Here is a 20956-nt window from a genome sequence, read left to right on the forward strand (position 1 = left end):
ACTTTGGCTCTGGCCAGGAGGCAGTAAACGAAGCAGATAATTGCCTGGCAGTGATTGATAGGGAGTCAAGGGTGAGCGGGGGGCGGGGGGGGCAGGGGATGAGCAGGAGGCTTATGTTTCAGAGGGAAGTATTTTTTTAGGATTTGTCCATGCAGGCAGTCAGGAGCTTTTCTGAATCACATGGGCTTAGCCCAAGCAGGAGGACTTGATGTAATTTTACACCTTTTCAGCATTTCAGCTGGTTCTGTTGAAATCTGCATAGGGATTAAAATGGGAAGGGACAGAGAATTGATTTCCCTGCTTTTGGTCTACCAGGACAAATATTCAAGGCTAAATCGCAGTTTAGAATTTTTTGATGGTATGAGTGGAGAGAGGAAGGAGCAAGTAGCTGCCAGCAATAAATAACTATTAGGAAACAGTATTAGGAAATAGTACCAAGAAGAAATGTTGCTGCTAGGGTATGTTTTCAGCCTTGAGGAATCCATAACCAGGCAGCTCAAAAGTTACTTTGGTATCCAGAGCTCGTGTGCAACTTCTCTCAGACCCAGAGCAACAGCAGCACTGCTGAAGAAATGCGAGCTCAGGTCTCCGGTGAAGAGGGTGAGCTCCAGTTCATTGCATGGATAGACATCACAGGTTTCCACTCGGCAACGCCAAGAATTGGCACCACCGTCATGTACTTCAGCAAATCTACATTCAAACTGTCACCTGCAAAGGGAAGCGGGGCTTATCTATAGCCTGTTGCTGTACTTTGACACTGATCTTTGTAGCTGGGCTTCTAGTAAACCTAGGGAGAACCCATGCATTTTAAACTGCTTAAACTGAACTGTCTGAGCTTGAACTGAAATGTCTGAATTCAGAGGCATGTGTTAGTAAAAATCCTGTCCACTCTCTACTGAAGGTTTACATTTTTACCAGGTTTGAGATACATTTGCAGAACTATTCTAACACATTGAGGTAATGGAAAATGTCCTCAGTTTTATACACAAATCTCCCTAAATTAGAAATAGTTTTCCATTTCAAGTGTCCAGCATCAGGCAGCCTGTTCCCTCTCCTTCAGTGGGCAGCTTTCTCAGGGCAGGGTCTACTGGGTAGAAAGACAAAAGTACGAGGTAAGACAGGGTCAGACAGAGCCATGGCCGTGGCCACCGAGCAGGCGGTGAGCCTGCCGTTATGAATGAGCCCAGCCGCCCGCGGTCAGATCACCCAAAAGGCATCCCGGAGAGCTGGGAGGAGGCAGGAATCCCAGCAATCCCCACAACCCTCCGCCCTGGAAAGCCCCCGGCTGCAAGGCAGGCGTCTCCCTGCCGTCCTCTGGGTCAGGAGCAAAAGTCCCCACCAAACAGCTGCCGGGGCAGCTGGGCCTGTGTTTGAAGGGAACCAGCTGAGCAGCGCTATGGAAGCCCTTCGGTGCAGGGCGCACCCGCTGGCCCCCGCAGTGCCACAGCGTGCGTGGCTTCGTGCCACCGGCTCAGCGGGCGTTTTTGTCCGTGGCCTGTACAAGCAAGCAGTGCAGTCACACGTTACGGTTGGAAGCAGGACGTCGTGAGGAGAACCATCCCACGCTGCACGCGTGAGGTGCGTTCCTGCCCGGGGGCTGCAAGCTGGCAGAAAGGGCTGTGCTGGCTGCTCAGTTGCTTGAGGTCAGCTCCAAAATGCCAGCCACTGGTTTACTGAGGTATTTCTTCTACAGCTGCTTCGACAGTCCCAGGCCCCTGAGACCTCATCAATGGTGAGATGGCTGGTTCAGCAGATGAGGGCAGAGCAGTGGAGGTTGTTTATCTTGGCTTTGGCAAGGCTTTCGATGCTGCCTCCCGTGACATCCCCCTGGACTAATTGATGAAGAACAAACTAGTGGCCTGAAAAGTGGCTGAGCTGCCAGGCTCTAAGTGTTGGGATCAGCCGCCTGAAGTCCAGGTGATGAAGCCAGTCACTAGTGGTGTACCCCAGGGTGATTACTGGGGCCACTACTGTGTAATACCTTCATTAATGACCTGGAGGGATGGGACAGAGTGCACTCTCAGCAAGTTTGCAGATGATGCCAAGCCGGGAGGGGTGGTTGGTACCCCCCAAGGGTTGTGTCACCATTCAGAGAGCTGACAGGCTGGAGAGCTGGACCAACAGGAATCACACGAAGATTGCCAAAGGGAAGTATAAAATCCTGCTCCTGGGGAGGAATAACCCAATGCACCAGGCAACACTAGAGGGGCCGACCAGCTGGGAAGCCATGCAGCAAAGGCCATGAGGGTCCCAGCGGAGAAAAGGTCAAGCGTGGGCCACCAACATGCCCTTGTGCCAAAGGCAGCCACCAGCCTGCTGGGCTGCTTTAGGAAGAACATAGCCAGCAGGTCACAGGATGCGATCCTTCCCTCCACTCAGCCCTGGTGAGGCCACACCTGGAGCGCTGGATCCAGTCCGGGGCTCCCCAGTACAAGAGAGACATGGACATACTGCAGCAGTCAGTGAAGCACCATGAAGATGGTGAAGGGATTGGAACATCTGCAATAAGAGGAGAGGCCAAGAGAACTGGAATTGTTCAGCCTGGAGTAGGTTCCAGGAGGATCTTACCAATGTGTATGGATACCTGACGGGAGGGATTTTAGAAGCAGATGGAGGCAGGCTCTTCTCAGTGATGTCCAGTGACAGGAGACAAATTGAAATACAGGAAATTCCACTTAAACATAAGAGAGAACCTGTTATGCTGTGATTGCACACTGGAGCAGGTGGCCCCCGAGAGGCTGTGGAGTTTCTATCCTTGGCGATATTAAAAACTCAACTGGACACGGTCCAGGGCATCCTGCTCTAGTAGACCCTATTTTGGGCAGGGGGGCTGGACCAGACCACCTTCAGAGATACCTTCTAACCTGAACTCCTCTGTCATGCTGTGAACCATACAGTGGTGAAAGCCACTTTCCTCGGGCGGTGCACAAGGCTGGTACCTCGCCTGCACAAATGAATGGGCTGTTGGCAGAGGAGTCGTCTTACCCAAGAGGCAGCAGATAGTAAGAACAACACAAAAATGTGAAACTGAGCTGTTAGAGGCCAACTGTGCGCGGGCAAAGCCGTGACTGGTGCTGTGTCCTAGTGTATGTTGTTATTGAGAAGGTAAATGGCCAGCCCATCCTCCTACATGCAGATGCCACAGAACTAGTCAGGGTTTTGCCCATTATACCCTAAGAAGAACACCAGCCAAACTATCAAAGATCAGATCAGAGGTTTCTCTCTTCTTCTGCCTGTCCTGCACCTGACAGTGGCCAGCAGCAAGTGCTTAGGGAAAGAACACAAGAAATAAAGCACCTAGTGTGATTTCCCTAGCACACTGTCCCTGTTCCTGACAAGCTGCAATTCAAGAGCTTGCTGTGCAAGGCTTGTAGTCATATCAGTTTTCAGTACTTCTTGACAAACTGTTCTTCCATGATTTTTTCTTAAAGCACTTTGCGTTCTGTGGCAACGACCTATATAGCTTAATTGTACAGAATACATAAAAAGTATTTTTGTTTTAAATATTGCTTGATATCCTCACTGGACACACTGCATGTCTTGTATTGTGAGAAATATGAGTAAATGCACCCTCTTCACATTACTTACCACTTGTAAGATCTACTGTGCAACGCCCTTTCCAAACTGGAAAGTCTGTAGTAATCCTCCCACAGGCAGCTTCCTTTAATTAGTCAAATTTGATCAAGACTGACTTGTCAGGGGTATTCCAAGACCTTTCTGTCAATATAGCAAAGCTAAGTGTACAAAGAGCCACTTGTACACAATGGGCAGAGAAACGCAAGTATGGAAGATTTGAAATGCAAGCATGGAAGATTTCTGTATCACGGATTATTTCTGGAATGCTTCCAGGCACCTTGAATCACCACTGGAAAAATCACTTGCAGAATGGGCCAGGAAGATGTACAGCACAAGAATCATGTGGAACTCTATGCTGATTTTGATATAGCAAAAACACACTATCGGCACAAGGAGCGAAAAGACAAATGTCATCAGTATCTTTTGCTGGTACAGAGACCCAGCTTACCAGCTGCTGCTGTGTACCACTAACCTGTATATATGCTACCTGAATTCCCACAAGAAGCCGGGCAATTAGAAAATAACATTTGAATGCAAATCTGGGCTTCTGAAAGCAAAAGAGTCCTCAGTGTGCAGGGAACGAACTCTGTCATGCTGAGGCTGCACACATCAGGGGCCAGGGATTTGGCAAATTTTGTATGGCAGAATCTTGAGAGACATGAGCAGGTTTTTAAACATTTCCAGGGCACCTGGGTTTCGGTTTTTGAACAAACAAGCAGGTATGTCTGATCAGCCTTCGCAAAGCTCCTCTCATCCCACCACAGCCCTTCATTCCTGATTGCCTCCTTCAATATTTTACTTATCTAAAAGCACGAAATGAAATCAAGTATGTTAAACAGCCAGAATTTTATGATGCAAAATAAAAAGCTCTGCAAAAACTCCAGGCAGAGGAGAATATAATTAGGACAATTGAAATGAGAAAAAGGATCTGAAATGCTTGGGAAAAAAAAAGTATTAAAAGGGATAGTCTGGCAGAAGAGAGATAGCTTACAGCTACTAGTAACAACTGAGGTATTAGAGAGCAGAGGGAATATTTCAGTCTTTCAGAGCAAGTACTGCTTAAGGCCACAGACAGGTGAGCCTGAGCTGGTGACAGCAGAGCCGAGGTGAGTGCTGGAGCACCAAGCAAGGAGCCAGCACACAGACTAGGAGAAGGCCTCTCAGTGCCCAAAGAGAGGAGCTGTGCTCTTAATCCCAGCAACCGAATCCAGGGCGTTACTAGTCCCTGATCTGGTTTCCAAGAATCAAACGTTTTTGGTAGTCTGAAGCACCCCAGACTAATAGGACTGGGATGGGAGGGAGCACTAACTACAACGCGTGGCTCATCGCCAGGCTTGGAGAATCACAGTCTTCCTCAGCAGGACCGATGGGGAGAAGAGGCTCCTGCCTTCCAGCTGCCTGCCTGTCCTGACAGAGACGTAAAACTTGCACAGCCCAACTCGGAAAGTTGCAGCTACAAGGGAGCGCAGTGCCCTGCCAGCAGCAGCTGCCCTGCTGGCTTCCTTGCCCCTGACCTTGCCTTCGGACCCGCAGGTTTGTCCATCTCGCCGGCAGCCCCAGACAGCCATCTGCTGGGCAACCGCGCCACAAACCAGCCTGGAACAGCACCCAACAACCGGCAGGGTTATGCTTCAGTTCTTCCTACCTCCCTGCGAGGTGAGGAGCTCAACAGGGTGCATTTGACGGGGCAGCTGGAACAGGCAGCGTTAATCGGTGTCTGGAATTTTAAGGAGATGCACGTCTGTCCCTCCCAAGAAGCGTCAGTATTTCCAGAACACATTAGTAACACAGAAGGAAAAAATCCAGCCTTGTTACACTTCTTAAAGCTGAAAGTTGCTTCCAGGCACCACAGCCCCAGCGCAGAAGCCAGCAAGGCAGCCAGAGCAACCAGGGATCCAAAGCAGTTCAGGAGAGCATTTGGCAGGTTGGCAGCACAGAGCCATAACCGCAGACCTGGTCCTCTTGAAAGTAGTTTGCATTTAGCCTCAGTAAAGCTAGAATTGTGTTGAAAACTATTTGAGGGGTTAATGTCCTTTAATCACCGTTTCTCTGAACCAGTATTAACTCGGTGTTCGTGCTTTAAGTGCTTTGGTCACCCATAGCTGCAGTGACTTCGGGAAGCAGGAGCAGCAGCAGGTTCCTAAGCAGTGAGGAGTGGGGAAGGCCCACGGTGGGTAAGGCAGCAGCAAGAAGGTGGAGGCAGCTCCAAGTGACTGAGATTTTCCCATGCCAGGAGCTACCCCATTGGTTTCCCACCCCCACCCTGTAAAACCCAAGAGTTGGACTCCGGGGAAGGCAGGTTCCCTTTTGGTCCTTCCAAAGCACTGGGAGGGAAAGGAGGACTCAAGGTTGCTGCAGAGCACTGCGTGGAAAGTTTTCAGGGCTGACCCTGCCTGTGGAAAGCTGAGGTGAAGACTGTGTCCTTATGGTACAGGCCAACAGAGCGCACCAGACCAAGGACAAACTCTCGGCCCCCTTTCCTGTGGGCCATCAGGACAGAAGCTTTCCTTAAGCTTCCCCATACCTGTGTCCAATCCTCTCCCTAGAAAACACAGAATACTTTCCAGAAGCAAGATGTGTTATTTAGCATCTGGCTTTATAGTTAAAAAGCTGTACCCGCAACACAGCACCTAACAGGACTTGTATAACAAACAGGGGAAGTGCAGAACACTTATTTCCACAGCTCATGGCAGAAATCCAAAAGCTAAAAAGCAAGGAAGGGGTTAACCATTAAACACAACACAGCACAACTTACTTCCCAATCACATCTCAGAATTAAGAATCCGAAAACCAAAACTAACCATGCATGACCATGCGAGAAGCAAACAAACCGAAGCACACATTCTAGCCAAGCAGCAGCTAGCTTTATTGAGTTCCAATAATACTGCATCAAAACCAAAAGAAATTAAAGTTGCTCGTTGCTTCTTAGCATTAGTCATTTCTCAAATAAAAACATGATCATGTTTAATGATATTAAAAGAAAACCAAGGAACAGGCACAAGAACAAAGTTAGACAAGACTGCAGAGCCAGCGTCTCCTCCATGTACCCCCCCTCGTGTCAGAGAACTGAGTTCTTAGAAGTACTGTGAAATTTTCTCAGGTCAATATCAGAGATTGAATCTCAGAATACAACATCTGATGAATCAAATATATCATGGGTTGCTATGAACTGTGCTGTACTTTTGAAATCGCATTTGGGATATCTTCAGTGGGACAGAAAGGGATTTCAGAGAAAAGTTCAGGTTAATCAAACCCATTTCCCCACTGGCTGCCTCGGTAAATCTTAGTAGAAACATTAAGCATAATTCTTTTTCCCCTCCTAGTTCCACAGAAAAGATCAGCGTGCAAGATCTGGTACGGTAGTACCTGTAACACCCCTCAACCCACTCAGATGTAGCTCTGGCCTGCCCTGCCTAGTTCTGTGTTTGCTGCATTGCATGCATGTAAGATTAAAACCACTGTCAATACAGAAATACTTAAACAAAAAATACTAGAGACGAGAATGCCATCTGACATTGCTTGTAGACACTAGTATGTCCAGCTGCTAACTTATGCCCTGAGAGTTAAGTATGCAGTGCCAAACAATTATTTTAAGGAAGTTTTTCAGCATTAATAGCTACAAGTTTCTTCAGTAAATAAAGAATTACATTTTAAGAAGTGTCCCCTTCTTCCATGAGGAAGTACTTAAGGTAATGTGTGTAATAGTGACAGCTGTCTGTTAGCAGCGTTACTGCTGTGGTCCATCGGCTCAGAAGACAGGTGTATCACCTCTAACTCCTCATCAGCTGTTTCCGAGCTACAGCTTACATTTCAAAAGGCACATAGCACCACCTAAAGAACGTGAGGAAGGCAAAAAGGTATTAGGCAAGCAATCATTCCTGAAACTTCAAGTGATCATTCATTTATTCCTCTGAGGCAGACTTGCACTCTCTTTCTTCTTTTCTCTAATTTCCAAAGACTTCCTAGTCTTCATAGACCTGGTGCAATCCAGTTAAGAAACTTCATAGCAACTTCAAAACCAAGAAAACATGCCTAGAAGAGAGAGAACACACAGAACAAATAAGGTTTTTGAAATGCAGCACTATAAACACCTGACATGGCTGATGTGGAAGGAGGAAAAGAACAAAAAAAGGTCTTGGACCAGAGGCAAGAATTCTGCTATAACCCTCCACACAAAGGCAGAACTTCTACTCTGTTAGGCTCGTTATTGATTGAAGGGGAAGACAGTCCAAACTTATCCACTGTCTTCTACTGGTGGATGTACAATGAGCAGCGAAAAGCTATTGGAGAAAGTCAACAAAGGGCTCTCACACAAAGCTTCAAAAGGTTTACTTGGTGTTCCTCCTAGATTAAGACATACTTTTAGAACCTGGACAGCAACAGCCAAAAGTACCTGCAGCGACAAGAACCTCGCTGAAGTGGCACAACCATAAGCAGACAATCATCTCCTCTACAGACTGCAAACATCCACTGCGAGTGGCCAGGTCCCCGAAATCCATCTGGACTCGCAATTTACGTACCGCGTTGGCAGGAAAGGCCCTGATCATTACAGCTGTGAAGCCCTTATACAGAGATGCAACTCCTTCCTCTCTGATAAGCTCTCTCAGCACGTCTCTAAAGCCGTTTGGGTATTTTCCTGGAGGGGCTGAAAGGGATACAAAACACGTGAGCTAAGATGTGTGACAGTCACAAGTGCTGAAGGACGTGGCATATGTAACAGCCCAGGATTTTCAACAGGTTCACATTGCTACACCAGAATCCACGCATTGCTTAAGCTATGCTGTGACAACATCTGCTTGGGAAAATGATCTATTTTGGTCAAAAGCAAGCAAACGAAAAAGACATCTTAAAGACTCAGTAAACAGAAGGCAGGTGCTCACCATCACCACAAAGAATTTATGTCATCATGTCACTGGGGGGCAGGGAAGAAAGGAGAAACACTTTTGTCAGGGTTGGAAGTCTGAGGTGCTATTTGCACTGCTAATCACAACTCTCCCAAGAGCTGCAATTAGGGGACAGGAAGGTCAGACGTAAAAATTGAAGAATCTGGTTTATAAGAAACAGAAAATGATCCTATCACACGCCCCAGCCAAGAACAGCAACAGACTTTAAGTGAAAAGCACAGGCTGATTCAATGCTGATGTTAACACAGATTTGATGAGGTGTTTTTAAAAAGTTAATTCTATTCAAAGAACAAGTTCTTCCTTCTCCTGATACTTCTCTGGGAAGTACTGCCTCTGTCAGCCCTCTGAACCAGTACTCCACAAAACAATCCAGTGAGACAGAACCACCATTAACCCACATCATCTATACAGCAGCACTGGGGATTGGCTCAGTGGAACAAGGATGCAGACCTGTAACGTATTTCACACTCAACCCTTGGTACGGTAGCAAACAACGACAGCAGCCATTATTCAGAGAAAAAGAAGTTTCCTGCACTAGATTATCATGATCTGTAACTCAAGAAAATTGGTTACTGTCCAGTGGAGAGCTGAGTCCACAGACAGAGACCACAGGGAGCCTTAACAAAAATAATTCATCGACGAAGACTCCCAGAGAAACCAATGAAAAACCTGTCAAACTTCGCTGAAGCGTATGGCCTGGGGCCATCCTCACTATAACTAGGGCACAGACACTTAAGAGCAGAGCTGCTACTCTAAAAGCAATGCTCTCAGCAAGGCACACCCAGTTACTATAAATTTCAGATAGCACAGGCTACAATTTATACTATGCCTGAAGTGAAATAACAAAACCTCTCAAATAATTACATTTGTAATAAAACAGCCATGACAAGCAGTTCTATGATTATGAGGTCTATGCTTAGGTTTCAAAACAGGTATCTCAAATTGGGATTGTTATAGAATCATACAACAGACTCACGAAGGTTGGGAAAGACCTCTGAGATCATCAAGTCCAACTGTCAGCCCAACACCACCATGCCCACTAAACCATGTCCTGAAGTGACACATCTGCACGTTTTTTTAACACCTCCAGGGTTGGTGACTCCACCACATTCCCGGGCAGCCTGTTCCAATGTTTGACCACTTGTTCAGTAAAGAAATTTTTTCCTAATATCCAATCTAAACCTCCCCTGGTGCAGCTTGAGGCCATTTCCTCTTATCCTATCACTAGTTACTTGGGAGAAGAGACTGAGCCCCACCTCACTACAACCTCCTTTCAGGTAGTTGTAGGCAGCAATAAGGTCTCCCCTCAGCCTCCTCTTCTCTAGGCTAAACAACCCCAGTTCCTTCAGCTGCTCCTCGTAAGACCTGTTCTCCAGACCCTTCACCAGCTTCGTTGCCCTTCTCCAGGCCCGCTCCAGCACCTCAATGTCTGTCTTGTAGCGAGGGGCCCAAAACTGCACACAGTATTCAAGGCGCAGGGAGGCAGAAACAGAAGTGGAGCCCAGTTTGCCAAAAATTTGTGAGGAAGCCAACTACAAAGCTAGGAACACACTGAGGTTTTTCATGTACTTGTCTCAAGCAGTGCCCAAGACACGCTGCCTCCCAGATGCCACGCTCAGATGGCATCTTCCATCGCTGCCCAGCCCATTCCCAGCAGCATCGCACCAAGTGGGGCTGTGACAAGCTGGCAACTCACCAGTCTGGAAACGGGATTTCAGCACGTCTGGTGGAATGGCAACCGCCCAGTTGAAGATCCCAGCCAGGCCCCCAGCAAAGAGGATCCTAGGCACACTGAGGTCACTCACACTGCGGTAGGATTGGGGTGGGGCAGGAGGAAAAAGAATAAAATACAAGTGAAAACACATCTGCTTTGACTAAGGTGACAATCAAAGACACAGCCTGGCTGACAGCCAGAAGGTAGCACAATGCTACAGACACGGAGTGCAGCATCTGAGCAAGATTTCCAAGAATCAGAGCCCTGTGGGCAAAATGTACCAACTCCATGCTAAAGCTTCAAACCTTTTCATTCAGCAGCACACACACAGATGCTCTGGGGGAAAAAACAACCAGCCAACCAACAACAAAAAAACACAAACAACAAAACCCAACAAGAACCCCCAGCTCTTTGACCAGACACAGATGTGAAAGCGAGGAGACCTACTTCAATTATTCTTTACTTGGCTAATAGGATGCAAGTCTAGAATCTGAGAGAAACTCAGAATACTATTCCAATTGTCAGTTAACCCCAGACCAAAACAGCTCAACTCACACAACAAGCGACGTTGGTTTTTTAAATTTGTTCCGATGATACCGCTCTAAATCTCTTCATAACTGGGGAGATTAATCAGCAGTGCCTGGGAAGTCCAGAAAATGATGACTGTGAGATTTCACTAACCTCTTTCCCTCAGGGGTCAGAATGTTCTTTAGCCATTCGTACGTCATGAAGTACATTCCGCTGGCTGGGACGTCTAATGGGTAAACAACAAAGACCGTGAGTAGTGGGAAATGAAACGAAGCCTAGAGGCACAGCAGTCCCATGCCAGCTCAGCAACATCACTAAGTACATCCAGATTCCTTTTCTGAACCTCCTCTACAAACAAAATAAAATCTTCTATTGCTCTAGACAGAGGAGCTTGAACTTTCCCAGGGGGAGCAGGTGCTAAAGGCAAGAATTGGGAAAATATCTGTTCTCGAGCGTTTCTGTCAGCAGCCTTTCAAATCAGACTGTCACCTGCCTGCTGGTCATTAAGCTAATGATGAGATAGCTGTAAGCTTTCTTAATTGCTGCATAGCAGATCAGAGCAGTTCAGGAACTTGAAGAGTTTTGCACAGGATTTGCTCTAATGATTCTATTTTGGGTTGGTTTGTTTGGTTGGTTGGTTGGGTTTGGGTTTTTTGTGGTTTTTTTAGTTGATGGGTTTCATTTTGGTTTTTTTTTAAGGTACTCCCACTAGCCCATTCTTAGCTCATGCCTAAACTAGAGAACAAGCCTCCGGCTAGGGACACTGCCAGAGTTACATTGCCGGCTGGTACACTTCTATGAGAAGCAGAGGACAGAACAAATTCCTAAACTGAGATATCAAAACACAGAAATTTCAGCTTATCTTTGGGAAATGCTGCCCCAGTACCGGGAACAATCTAAAGCTTTTAAGAGGAGAAAGTACCAAAACATGTAAAGGATTCAGTGTCTGGCACAATCACTTTGTTATTGTGAGAAGGGTCATGACATTCCAGTCCAAAATAACCCACACTCAAGCAGGTAGAAAGCATAACTGCTGCAATCACATCTTTTAGAGCAGTCAGCATTATACAGCAACGGTCACAGACAGTCACAACCCTTCTCCTAAGAAAGAAGGGGAAAAAAAAAAGAAGAAAAATAAAAGAAAAAAAAGCCCACTTCTATTTTTCTTTTATATTTGTTCTCTGCTCCTCTCCTGAAGTCTCTCATTCCTCTTGGCTTCTCAGATCTTAATTACTTCCTACATCCCTCTGATCCTTGCCATCTAATCTCTTCCTCACTCACTGAGAATCTCATGTTTATTTCTCAGTCCCTTTGCGGCACTGGAGTGCTTTGCAGACTGCAAAAAAAGAAAAAAGGGTGACACCGCATCTCCAACTGGCTAAAGGGACAGCGAGATCTATGACACTATGTCAGGCTTCTTATCTTAAAGCACCCCAGGCAGAACAAGCATCAGAATGTCTCCATCAGTTACCTCTCATGAGGGTGAGCACTGTCCCCTTGTACACGCCACGAACCCCAGCCTCGCGGTACAGCTGTTTTGCACAGTCCAAAGGGCCACTGTATTTAGTTTCACCTGTTGCTGCCTGGATCTGAAGGATTAAAGTGATAGTTTCTGACTGGTGAAGGTTTCTGGCTGGTGAACAATCATTCAGCTAATAGCTGGAAAGCCATGTGCCTGTTTCCAGAGAGGAAGGGCACATGCTCGTTCCACAGGCGCTCCTGCATATGAAACCTCTGCGCCACTTCCTCAAGCAGCTCTCTCATGTTCAAGCTCAGGACATGTTTCCTGTTCCATGCAGCCACTAGATTGTCACTTATTTTTCCACAGTGTAAGTTTGAAACAACTGAAGTCAGTCAAGTAATTCTACACTTGCACTGGCAAAAAATAGCCTTCAAATAGTTCAGCAAAATTCAAACAATTTGTGTGTGTATAAAAGCTTCCCTGATAATACCACGTCTGTCAGAACTATCATGTGACCACCCATCAGCATACTAACGGAGTTCAACATAATCTGAAAGAAGCAAAGCTTCCCATTTCTGCTAAAGATGGCATTTTCAGTTGTTCAGGTTTACATTTCCCGACAATACTCTAAAAACGCGTCAAGCTAATAGTTACCCAAACACTTGAAAACTGTTTCATGTATTTTGAAATGCATTCCTTAGTTATGTATTGGGAACGTGTCAAGCTAACAGAAAACCTTTACACTAGAAAGAGTCTTATGATCTAGTAGTTTTGCATTTTTTTAGAAAAAGTTTCATTCTGAAAAACTGGACTTTTCCACACTTTGAAGTGGACGGAGGCATCCACCGCTGCCTCGTATAATGCCACGTAGCATAAGGCTTGTGCTCTGTAAAACGAATAGAGCAACGAATGTACTTAGGTACTTGTACTGTCATGGTGAGTTTGTGTAACGCTTCTCCGTGACACAGTTGCATTAAATGACAGTTGTCTCAGTCCTGCCAAAAAACAGAACAGAGTAAATACACTAACCAAAGTAGTTCCTGGTATGGAAAGACAAGACCCCTAAAATTAAATTCCCATCACCACCCCTCAATGCCTTACCTGTAAAAGGCACTTGATTCTCTCTCCTGGAGCCATGATTACTGTTGTGAACACTCCCGACAACATGCCAGCAGCAAACAACTGAGGATATCTGCCCCGGGGAAACAGAAGAGACCCTGACGCAACACAGCACACAGGGAACAACGGGCAGAAAGACCCCTGTTCCGCGCAAGGCTGGCCCTGGAACTAGAAATGCATCCGCTGCTTTTGATCCGTGCAGAAGTGCCTCATCAATTCACAATTAGAGCTAAACATTTAAGATCTCTAGGACCCAAAGTGCTGGTTCCCACAGCAACCGTAACTCAGCTCTTCACATCCACTGTATTTACTAATATTCCTTGTACTTGCACTTCTTGCTACAGCATTCCCCATTCAGTTTTATTCCCAACAGTCTCTTCCTCCTCCAGTCTCCCGCACTCTACTCCATGACCCAGCTTCCACACGTATTCCTGCCTGTGCAGCCAGAAGCCTCCTTTCTGTAACCTCTCAGACTCTCACTCCTTCAGCCTCTGCCATCGTCAAGTCTGGCCTGCCAACCTGCCATCATCCCACACGTTCTGCATCTGCTTTCGTGGGGCAAAATCTCCATGGAAGAAATCCCTTAATCAGGCTGAGTTCCTCCATCACAAATTTATCTTTATGTCCAACCTCCTGGTAGCTTCCCTAGTAAGATGACCTAACATCTTGATTGAACTAAATACCACCCCTTCCGCTTCTCTCCACTTGCTCAGGAGATGGCATCCAGTTCAGGTTTTCCAGTTCTTACACCTTCCTTTACTCTTAAATTCCCATTAAATCTCCCAGACCATTCAGACCTCCCTCACCATTCCACATGCACCTCCTGCTCAAAATAAGCTTTGAGTTTTCTAGCTCACCTTAGGATTATTCAGCTCCAGGAAAGATAGAACAGGTTCCTCAAGTTTCTTTCCAATTCCTTCCTTGCAAAACTTCCCTTAAAAAACCAACATGGGGAACCACTGCCATCCTGCCTCCCTCTAGACCCATAACCATGGTGCTAAGAGTCATAGAATCACAGAATGGTTTGGGTTGGAAAGGACCTTAAAGATCATCTAGTTCCAAACCCCCTGCCATGGGCAGGGACACCTTCCACCAGACCAGGTTGCTCAAGGCCTCACCCAGCCTGGCCTGACCTTTCCTTTTGGGCCTCACATCCCAGGCACACTCTGTCTTGCTGTGTAAAGTCTACACCCAAGGTACAGCACCGCTGGGCACAACGACAGTTCCACCGTCTATTTGTTCTTTCTCTCCCGCTGCTCTGCTTGGGAGGAGTTTTGCATAAGAACTCGACACACGACGCTGCCCTGCTCCAGCTCGGTCCTTAAACCATCCCTTTGGTACGATGTGTGTACAACACGAGGCACTGAGGTGAACGGGCTGCTGGAAATAAGCCCCCAGGCCATTTGTTTCCTTGTATTCTCCACTCTAAGGAGCAGTAAGCTGTTCCCTTGGTCTTACCCTTCAACTTTGTCTGCTTGAGCACACTCCTGTGGTAAACCAGAGGGTCAGCCAGCATGCCCCAGTGCCTCAGCACTGCCTCCCTCTGAGCAGCCCGAGCATGGAAAGACAAGACCCCTAAAATTAAACCTCGCAAACCCTCGCAGCAGCGGCCAGCGCTGTACAGCCGGGTGCACTCGCAGCACCCGGGAGGCCCCTGCGCAGGCCAGGCTCCAACAGAAACCGCCCCACCACGCTTGGCTCAACACAATGGGCTCCTGCTTTCTGACAGGGCTCCTACGTATCACATGAGTAACAGAATAAAATGTAGAGCTGTAAATCACAACTCGACAAAGAAGTTAAGGGAGCACTCTATGGGCGGGGGGCTTTCTTAATGCACCAGTTAGCTTGTAAAAAGCCACAAAACGCTTTAGTAGCTTCCCTCTCTTTTCCAGACAGTTAGGCATGCCTGAGAGGAGGGCTGCCTCTTTTCAGAAATTAACAATAAAACATTTCTATGGCTATTATTATTATAGCCTCACGTAAGCACACAGCAAGAGTCACAATTAACAGGGGAAAAAAAAAAAAAAAAATCAGGATTGTGGATGTTGTCAAGACTGCTTGACCATGAATTTATTTCTCCCATAGTTTCTGTTAACAGCGAGACTGTTGGCAGGCAATCATTACATAACTCACGCTGTACTCCTCTAAAATAGAATTGCTCCTTAACGGCTCTTTCTTGCGTAGAAAGGGAATTGCACAGCACCTGCCCACACGCGGTCTGTTTTTAGCCTGTGCTATCAGTCCCACGCTTCCAGAAGCATTAAAACACACAAGTGTTTTGTTTTTTAGAACTATATTTATAACTTAGGAGAAGAGACAGATTTACACCACAACCCAACGTGCGACAACACAGCAGGCTGCAAGAGCCTTAGGGTGCCTCCCCCCACTGTCTGGTTAACTCAGAAACTCACGTCAAAATGTCATCAGGTTTCTTCTGTTGGAGTCTTTTTCCCAAGCCAAATCCAAAGAAGCACACAGCAAACATAGGTGTCACTCCGACAATAGGAGCTGCCATTCCTCTATATAAGCCTCGGACTCCCTGCAAGAAACGTTATCACAAGAATGACTTGGTTTTGCATAGACTTTGTGCACATTTCAACCCATTGAGAAGGGAAAGGCTACAATACAAGACAGTATCAGTCAGACAGTCAAATCAATCAGAGGAATAACGGGGTCTATTGTTCATTTGCAACTATACACGTTTAGCTGGGGCTCAGGGCCTGCTGCAGAGGAAAGCTATCCTTCCTGGAAAACACTGGCATCACTTTAACTCCCAATATTGCTCATCCTGTTCTTACATCTCAAGTAGGAGGAAGTTTGTGTCAGAAGTGTTCTCTCTCAGATGCATGCATGTGCTTTATTAAAGAGTTATCAAATGCAGTAGTGTAAAATCCTGACACCGAGCCTGAGAATATTGAATCAAATTCACTCTTTATCTAAAGGAAGAGCCAGGGAGACTAACCTGAACTACTTTACTCCCCACATGAACTCAATCTGGAATGAGTTCAAGAGCAAATTATTTTTCCTTTCCTTCCTGAAGTCAAAACTTTTTCACCGTACACCTTTACGTTCCTGATGTTTCCCTTCATCAGACTACACACATGGAAAAACTCTAATGCAGACCTCAGCAGTAGCATTTATTTCATTTATCTTGCCTTTGAACTGAACTTTTTCTAATAAAAAGGCAAGTTATCTTCCTAGATAAAGGCTAGGTGCACAAATTAAATATTTGCTGGTCCGTCTGCCCCTTCCTTCCCCCCCAGATAAATCCCAGTATGTGTCTGTACGCTTACAGGCACAACTGACTCCAATGGAATTGTATCTGGCTGACAAAGATCAGAGGCTCCTGCTCAATCTTCCCATGAGCAGCGGGAAACAAAAGGCCTTGGCAGAGAGGTTTAATAGTTTTCCTTATAGAAACTGATGAGTATTGAGTAGGAGTAGAGAGGCAGCATTACTTTTGAACTTCACATCACAAGGCTATTATTATGGTTCGGCTCTGACGTCCGTGCTTCAGCAGGGGTGCTAAAAACCGCAAGGGATTCAGAGCTAGCACGGCATTTCAGCGCTTTGTGGGAGAGACTAGGGAAGCAAGATTTACTTTGGTTATATAACAACTTGGTAATACCATAATAAATGTAGATTTCAGATATAAGGCAGATCTTTCATGTAACAGAGAGTGACCTCACGAGATCCAGTGGCTAGAAACCAGACTTCAGACTAGTGAACGAACAGGTGGGCTTTGCAGCCATTGTTTCCAAATGGTAAATAGCTGCTGGGAAAACTTAGGAAGCAGAAAACTGGATGTGACTCAAAGTCTTTAAACCAAGGCTGCATCCCTTTCTAAAAGCCAAATAGACCATAGTTCAGTAACAGGATATGACTGATTCAGGAGTGAAAACCACTGTCCACCTTCTGAAGAAGCCTCAACAAAACTACTATAATTGACCGTCTGTTCCCCAAAAAAAAAAAAAAAAAAAAAAAAAAAAATTAATTAATGTTCCTCTGCCTTCTCCTAGATGGCGTAACACATTACAGAAGAAAGTAAAAGTACTGCTTGTACCACAAAAGTCATTGCCTATTTTAGGATTTCCAGAGACAACTCCAAATACCAAAGACAGCAAGATTCCACCAACTACAACAACAAAGCTAGCAAACAACCGCCAACGTTCACTCCAGTCTATAACTTCAGATATTAATATCACGCTATTTTGAACCAAAAGCATTTCTTAACAACACAGAGACATGCACCTGGAGCATGTGGACGCTAAGTAATCCCCAAGTTTTGTAATCTGCTTAAAAATTTTAATTAGCATCAATTCAACCGATAACCTGAGGATTGCACAGTCTCCAGGGGGCAACACTCCCACATGGTTCTGTTCCTGCGACGTACAGGAACAACTGATATTTTTGGCAGGCAGCGCAGATGACGTGCTAACGCAGTACCTCTCCAACGAGAGTCTTTCTGAAGCAGTCAAAGGTCCCAGAATAGAGCTGAGGCTGACCAGGCTGCGGCTTGGGCTGGGTTTGGAGTCTGACCTAGTAAGACGGGATAGGAAAGCATTATTTTATTACATATTACCATCAAAACTTTGATTCAGAGAATTCAGAACCTCTGCAGGAGTAAGTTTTGTGACTGGGCTTTGTGATATTGGTAGAGATCAAAGTCATTTTAGCCCTTTGCAGAAAAGATTGAATTTTAATGTATCTGATAGTTAATGTATTCAATTGCTGGGATGACGTCAGGATAATAACCCCACCTCAACACCCGAGAGCTAAGGCCGTGTCACCGCTCAGCTCCCTCACACGCTCAATGCTGGGCTCCCCCTCCTTCTGGACCCGGATTTGTGCCCCCACAGTCACTCCGGGCCCCCCGCTGGCCCAGGGGCGCCGGGGCTCCGCTGCAGCTCGAGGCTGGCGGGAGCAGCTCAGGCTCTCGGCTCCTCCCAGCGCCGCCAACACCGACGCTCTTTTTCTTATTTTTTATCAGAAACCGGCCGCTGACGGGACGCGACGGCCGCCACGCCGGCAGGGGGCGCCCAGCCGGCCCGCGCCGCGAGGCACGCCGGGCCGCTAAGCCCCGCCTCCCCCGCGGTGCACGCCGGGACGCGTAGTCTCCCCTCACAGCCCGCCCCGAAGCCTCACCGTTCCCCGCGCAGTGCCCGCCGGGAATCGTAGTCCCCATCGTCACACACACCCCACATACACACACCCCCCCCGCTGCCCCGGACCGCTGGGCGCCGGGCCCCGGCCGCCTCACCTTGATGGTGTCCAGCGGGTGCCCCACGAACACCAGGCAGACACCCCCGAAGCCGCCAGCGAAGAAGTTCTTCACGGGGCTGATGGGCTGCGGCTGCTCCGCCATGGCGGCGGCGGCGGGTGAGGAAGGGGGCCGGAGCGCTGCGTCCCCGCCGAGCCAGTGCCGCCCCCTCCGCCCCGCGACCTTTACCCCAGAGCCGGGCCGCGCGGCACGCCGGGATGCGGGGGGAGGTGAGCGCGGGGCAGGCCGGGAGAGCGGCGGCCCCTGCCCGCGGCGGTGCGGCGGCGGCGGCGGCAGTAGTGGGCCCTCCCCCCACCGCGGTGCTGGGCGCTGTCATCTGCCGAGGCTGGGCCGCTGGGCCGCCAGCGTCTCCTGAGCCGGTGCCTTGGGGCAGTCCCGCGCCGCCGGCCCGATCCCTGCCCCGCCCCCCCCCCCCCCCCCCGGACCCAGCGCGGTGGTGTGGTCCGGACCGGCGGCTCCGGCCCCGCCCGGCGGAAGTGACGCCACGCGGAGGCCGGTGCTTCCGGCGTGCAGGCAGTGGCGGCCCGGCAGGAGGAGCCCAGGGCGCCGCTCCCTGCCTCCCCCGCCCGCCGCGCTTCGCGGCGCCCGGTAAGTGAGGGAGGGCTGGGCCACGCTGCTGTAGGGAGGGGGTCGCCCGGTGTCGCACCCGGTGTTGCGCCGTCCCGCGGTGGCGGAGAGCCGAGGGCGCCCGGTGAGCGCCGCCGCCTGCCGGGCCCGTGTCCCTCAGCGGGAGGCGGCAGGTCCTGGGGTGGGGCGAGCCCGGCGTGAGGGACACGGTGCCGGTTCTCTGTAACCCCTGCTCGGTTTAGCCCTCGGCAGCGCTCCGCCCCGGGGCCGGTGCCCAGGTCGGGCTGCCTGAGGGAGAAGCCGTGGCCCGTGAGCTCTCAGGCCGGCACCGGCACGGGCTGCGAGTGGGCTGTGTTGAGGCTCCCTCCTCGCCCCGCCGCCGTTTGGGCTCTTCCTCCACAGCTCCCTTCGCTCCCCCGGTTCCTCTGGGCTTTCTTCCCACCAGTGTGCGGTGTTCAACTGTGCGGGACAAGGGCAGGGATTACAAAAGAAACGGGCCTGAGGTAATTTAAGGGAACTGGGTGTCTTTCTGCCCGAGCTCAGAGGTACCGTGGCAGGAAGGCTCGCATAGGTATGTGTAAAAGAACTTGCTATAACAGTGAGGGCAGCCTAGAAAGGACGGGAATGAAGTGCATTGGAATTGTGGGGAAGGACAAGGCAGTGGTAATAGTATGAACAAAGACTGGGAAGCGGGAGGAGAGTATGCAGTTTCACGGGGGATGTGTGATATGGCTGCAGGGAGGTCTCTGCGGAGTCATCTGTGGTGAAAAGGATGGGGGGGTGTTGTTCTAGTTTCTCGCTCTTGGGATGAAAAAAATCCTATAGAAAAACTGGGCGGAGAAGGAAATGGCAAGGTACGCGTGCTGCGTGTGTGAAGAAGCAATTGAGGATGATCCACGGATTACAGGTTTGAGTGACATGGGCAAAGGTGCGATTAACATTGATAGCAAGTGTGGAGTTGGGGCTGTAGGTGGTTGCAGAGAAGAGTGTCGGTCCGTTTGAAGTTTACAGGGATAAGTAGTTCAGGAGGCAGACTTGAGTTGGACGTCCTCCATTTCAGAATTATCAGTAAAGACGTGAGAGAAGAAAAATGGCTGTTAAGTACCAACAGAAGAAGAACAGGAGGATTGTCCAAAAGGCTTATTAGATAAAGCCCCCAGAGGTAGACACGGAGGGCAAGAAATCAGAAAAGAACAGTGTAGAGGGACAAGATGGGAGGTGGGATCACATGATTTGCTGTGTCTGATGGTGGTGAGACAGGGAGAGACTGATGGTGGCATATTGGAAGGCATTTTATTTCAAAAGACCTTGTTAAGAAGAATGGTGCTGCAAAGCAGGAGGCAGCAAGAGGGCACCTCCGTTGGCACCGATGGGCGGCGGAGCGTGGGGGTGGGTGTGTTTACGGGCTCCTGCAAGGAAGCTGGAGGAAGAGAGGGGATTGACTTGTACCAGTGTTAGTGAAGATAAGGGAGTACCTTGGAGAAAGGTGGTAAAGAAGGACGTCATCCTCCCTTGGGTAGGAAAGCAATCTAAATAGCGTTTTAAACTTCATAATCTGATTTTAGGGATTATGGTAATTATTTAATCTAAATATTTTTTGCTTTTTTGACCCTCTTTTTTTTTTGAGCTTAAAGTCTTTATTGTCTTAAAAACTAGCACTATCAAGTATTAGCTCTGTCTTGTCATAGTTTGTATTGAGAGAGCTTGTGATTTGTTCACAAATGAGGGCATTAGACCGAGCATTAGGTGAGGTGAGTTCTGTTCCTCATTGTCCTAGTACCCTGCTTTGCTTTCTCCACAGAGCT

The 20956-nt window shown here is 48.2% G+C and overlaps 1 protein-coding gene across 1 annotated transcript; it reads right to left on the reverse strand.

Annotated features, from left to right (window-relative positions):
• Positions 1-6418: 6418 nt before the first annotated feature.
• Positions 6419-18671, reverse strand: SLC25A20 (solute carrier family 25 member 20). Its single transcript, XM_086470154.1, has 9 exons — positions 18564-18671; positions 17750-17842; positions 15715-15842; positions 13286-13376; positions 12194-12311; positions 10876-10948; positions 10177-10286; positions 8097-8221; positions 6419-7608 (listed from the first exon to the last, which is right to left on the reverse strand). The coding sequence occupies exons 1-9, from the start codon at positions 18666-18668 to the stop codon at positions 7546-7548; spliced, it is 906 nt and encodes a 301-aa protein (XP_086326280.1). The 5' UTR covers positions 18669-18671; the 3' UTR covers positions 6419-7545.
• Between the last annotated feature and the right edge of the window lie 2285 nt (positions 18672-20956).

The sequence above is a fragment of the Leptosomus discolor genome, chromosome 9, assembly GCF_034619465.1.
Source record: "Leptosomus discolor isolate bLepDis1 chromosome 9, bLepDis1.hap2, whole genome shotgun sequence".
NCBI classification, from domain to species: Eukaryota; Metazoa; Chordata; class Aves; order Leptosomiformes; family Leptosomidae; genus Leptosomus; species Leptosomus discolor.

Coding starts and splice junctions, on each gene's coding strand:
- SLC25A20 (XM_086470154.1), bottom strand. CDS start 18,668: ATGGCGGAGCAGCCGCAGCCCATCAGCCCCGTGAAGAACTTCTTCGCT. Junction 15,843..17,749: donor GAAAGACTCTCGTTGGAGAG/GTACTGCGTTAG, acceptor CGTTTCTTGCAG/GGAGTCCGAGGCTTATATAG. Junction 12,312..13,285: donor GAATCAAGTGCCTTTTACAG/GTAAGGCATTGA, acceptor TTAATCCTTCAG/ATCCAGGCAGCAACAGGTGA.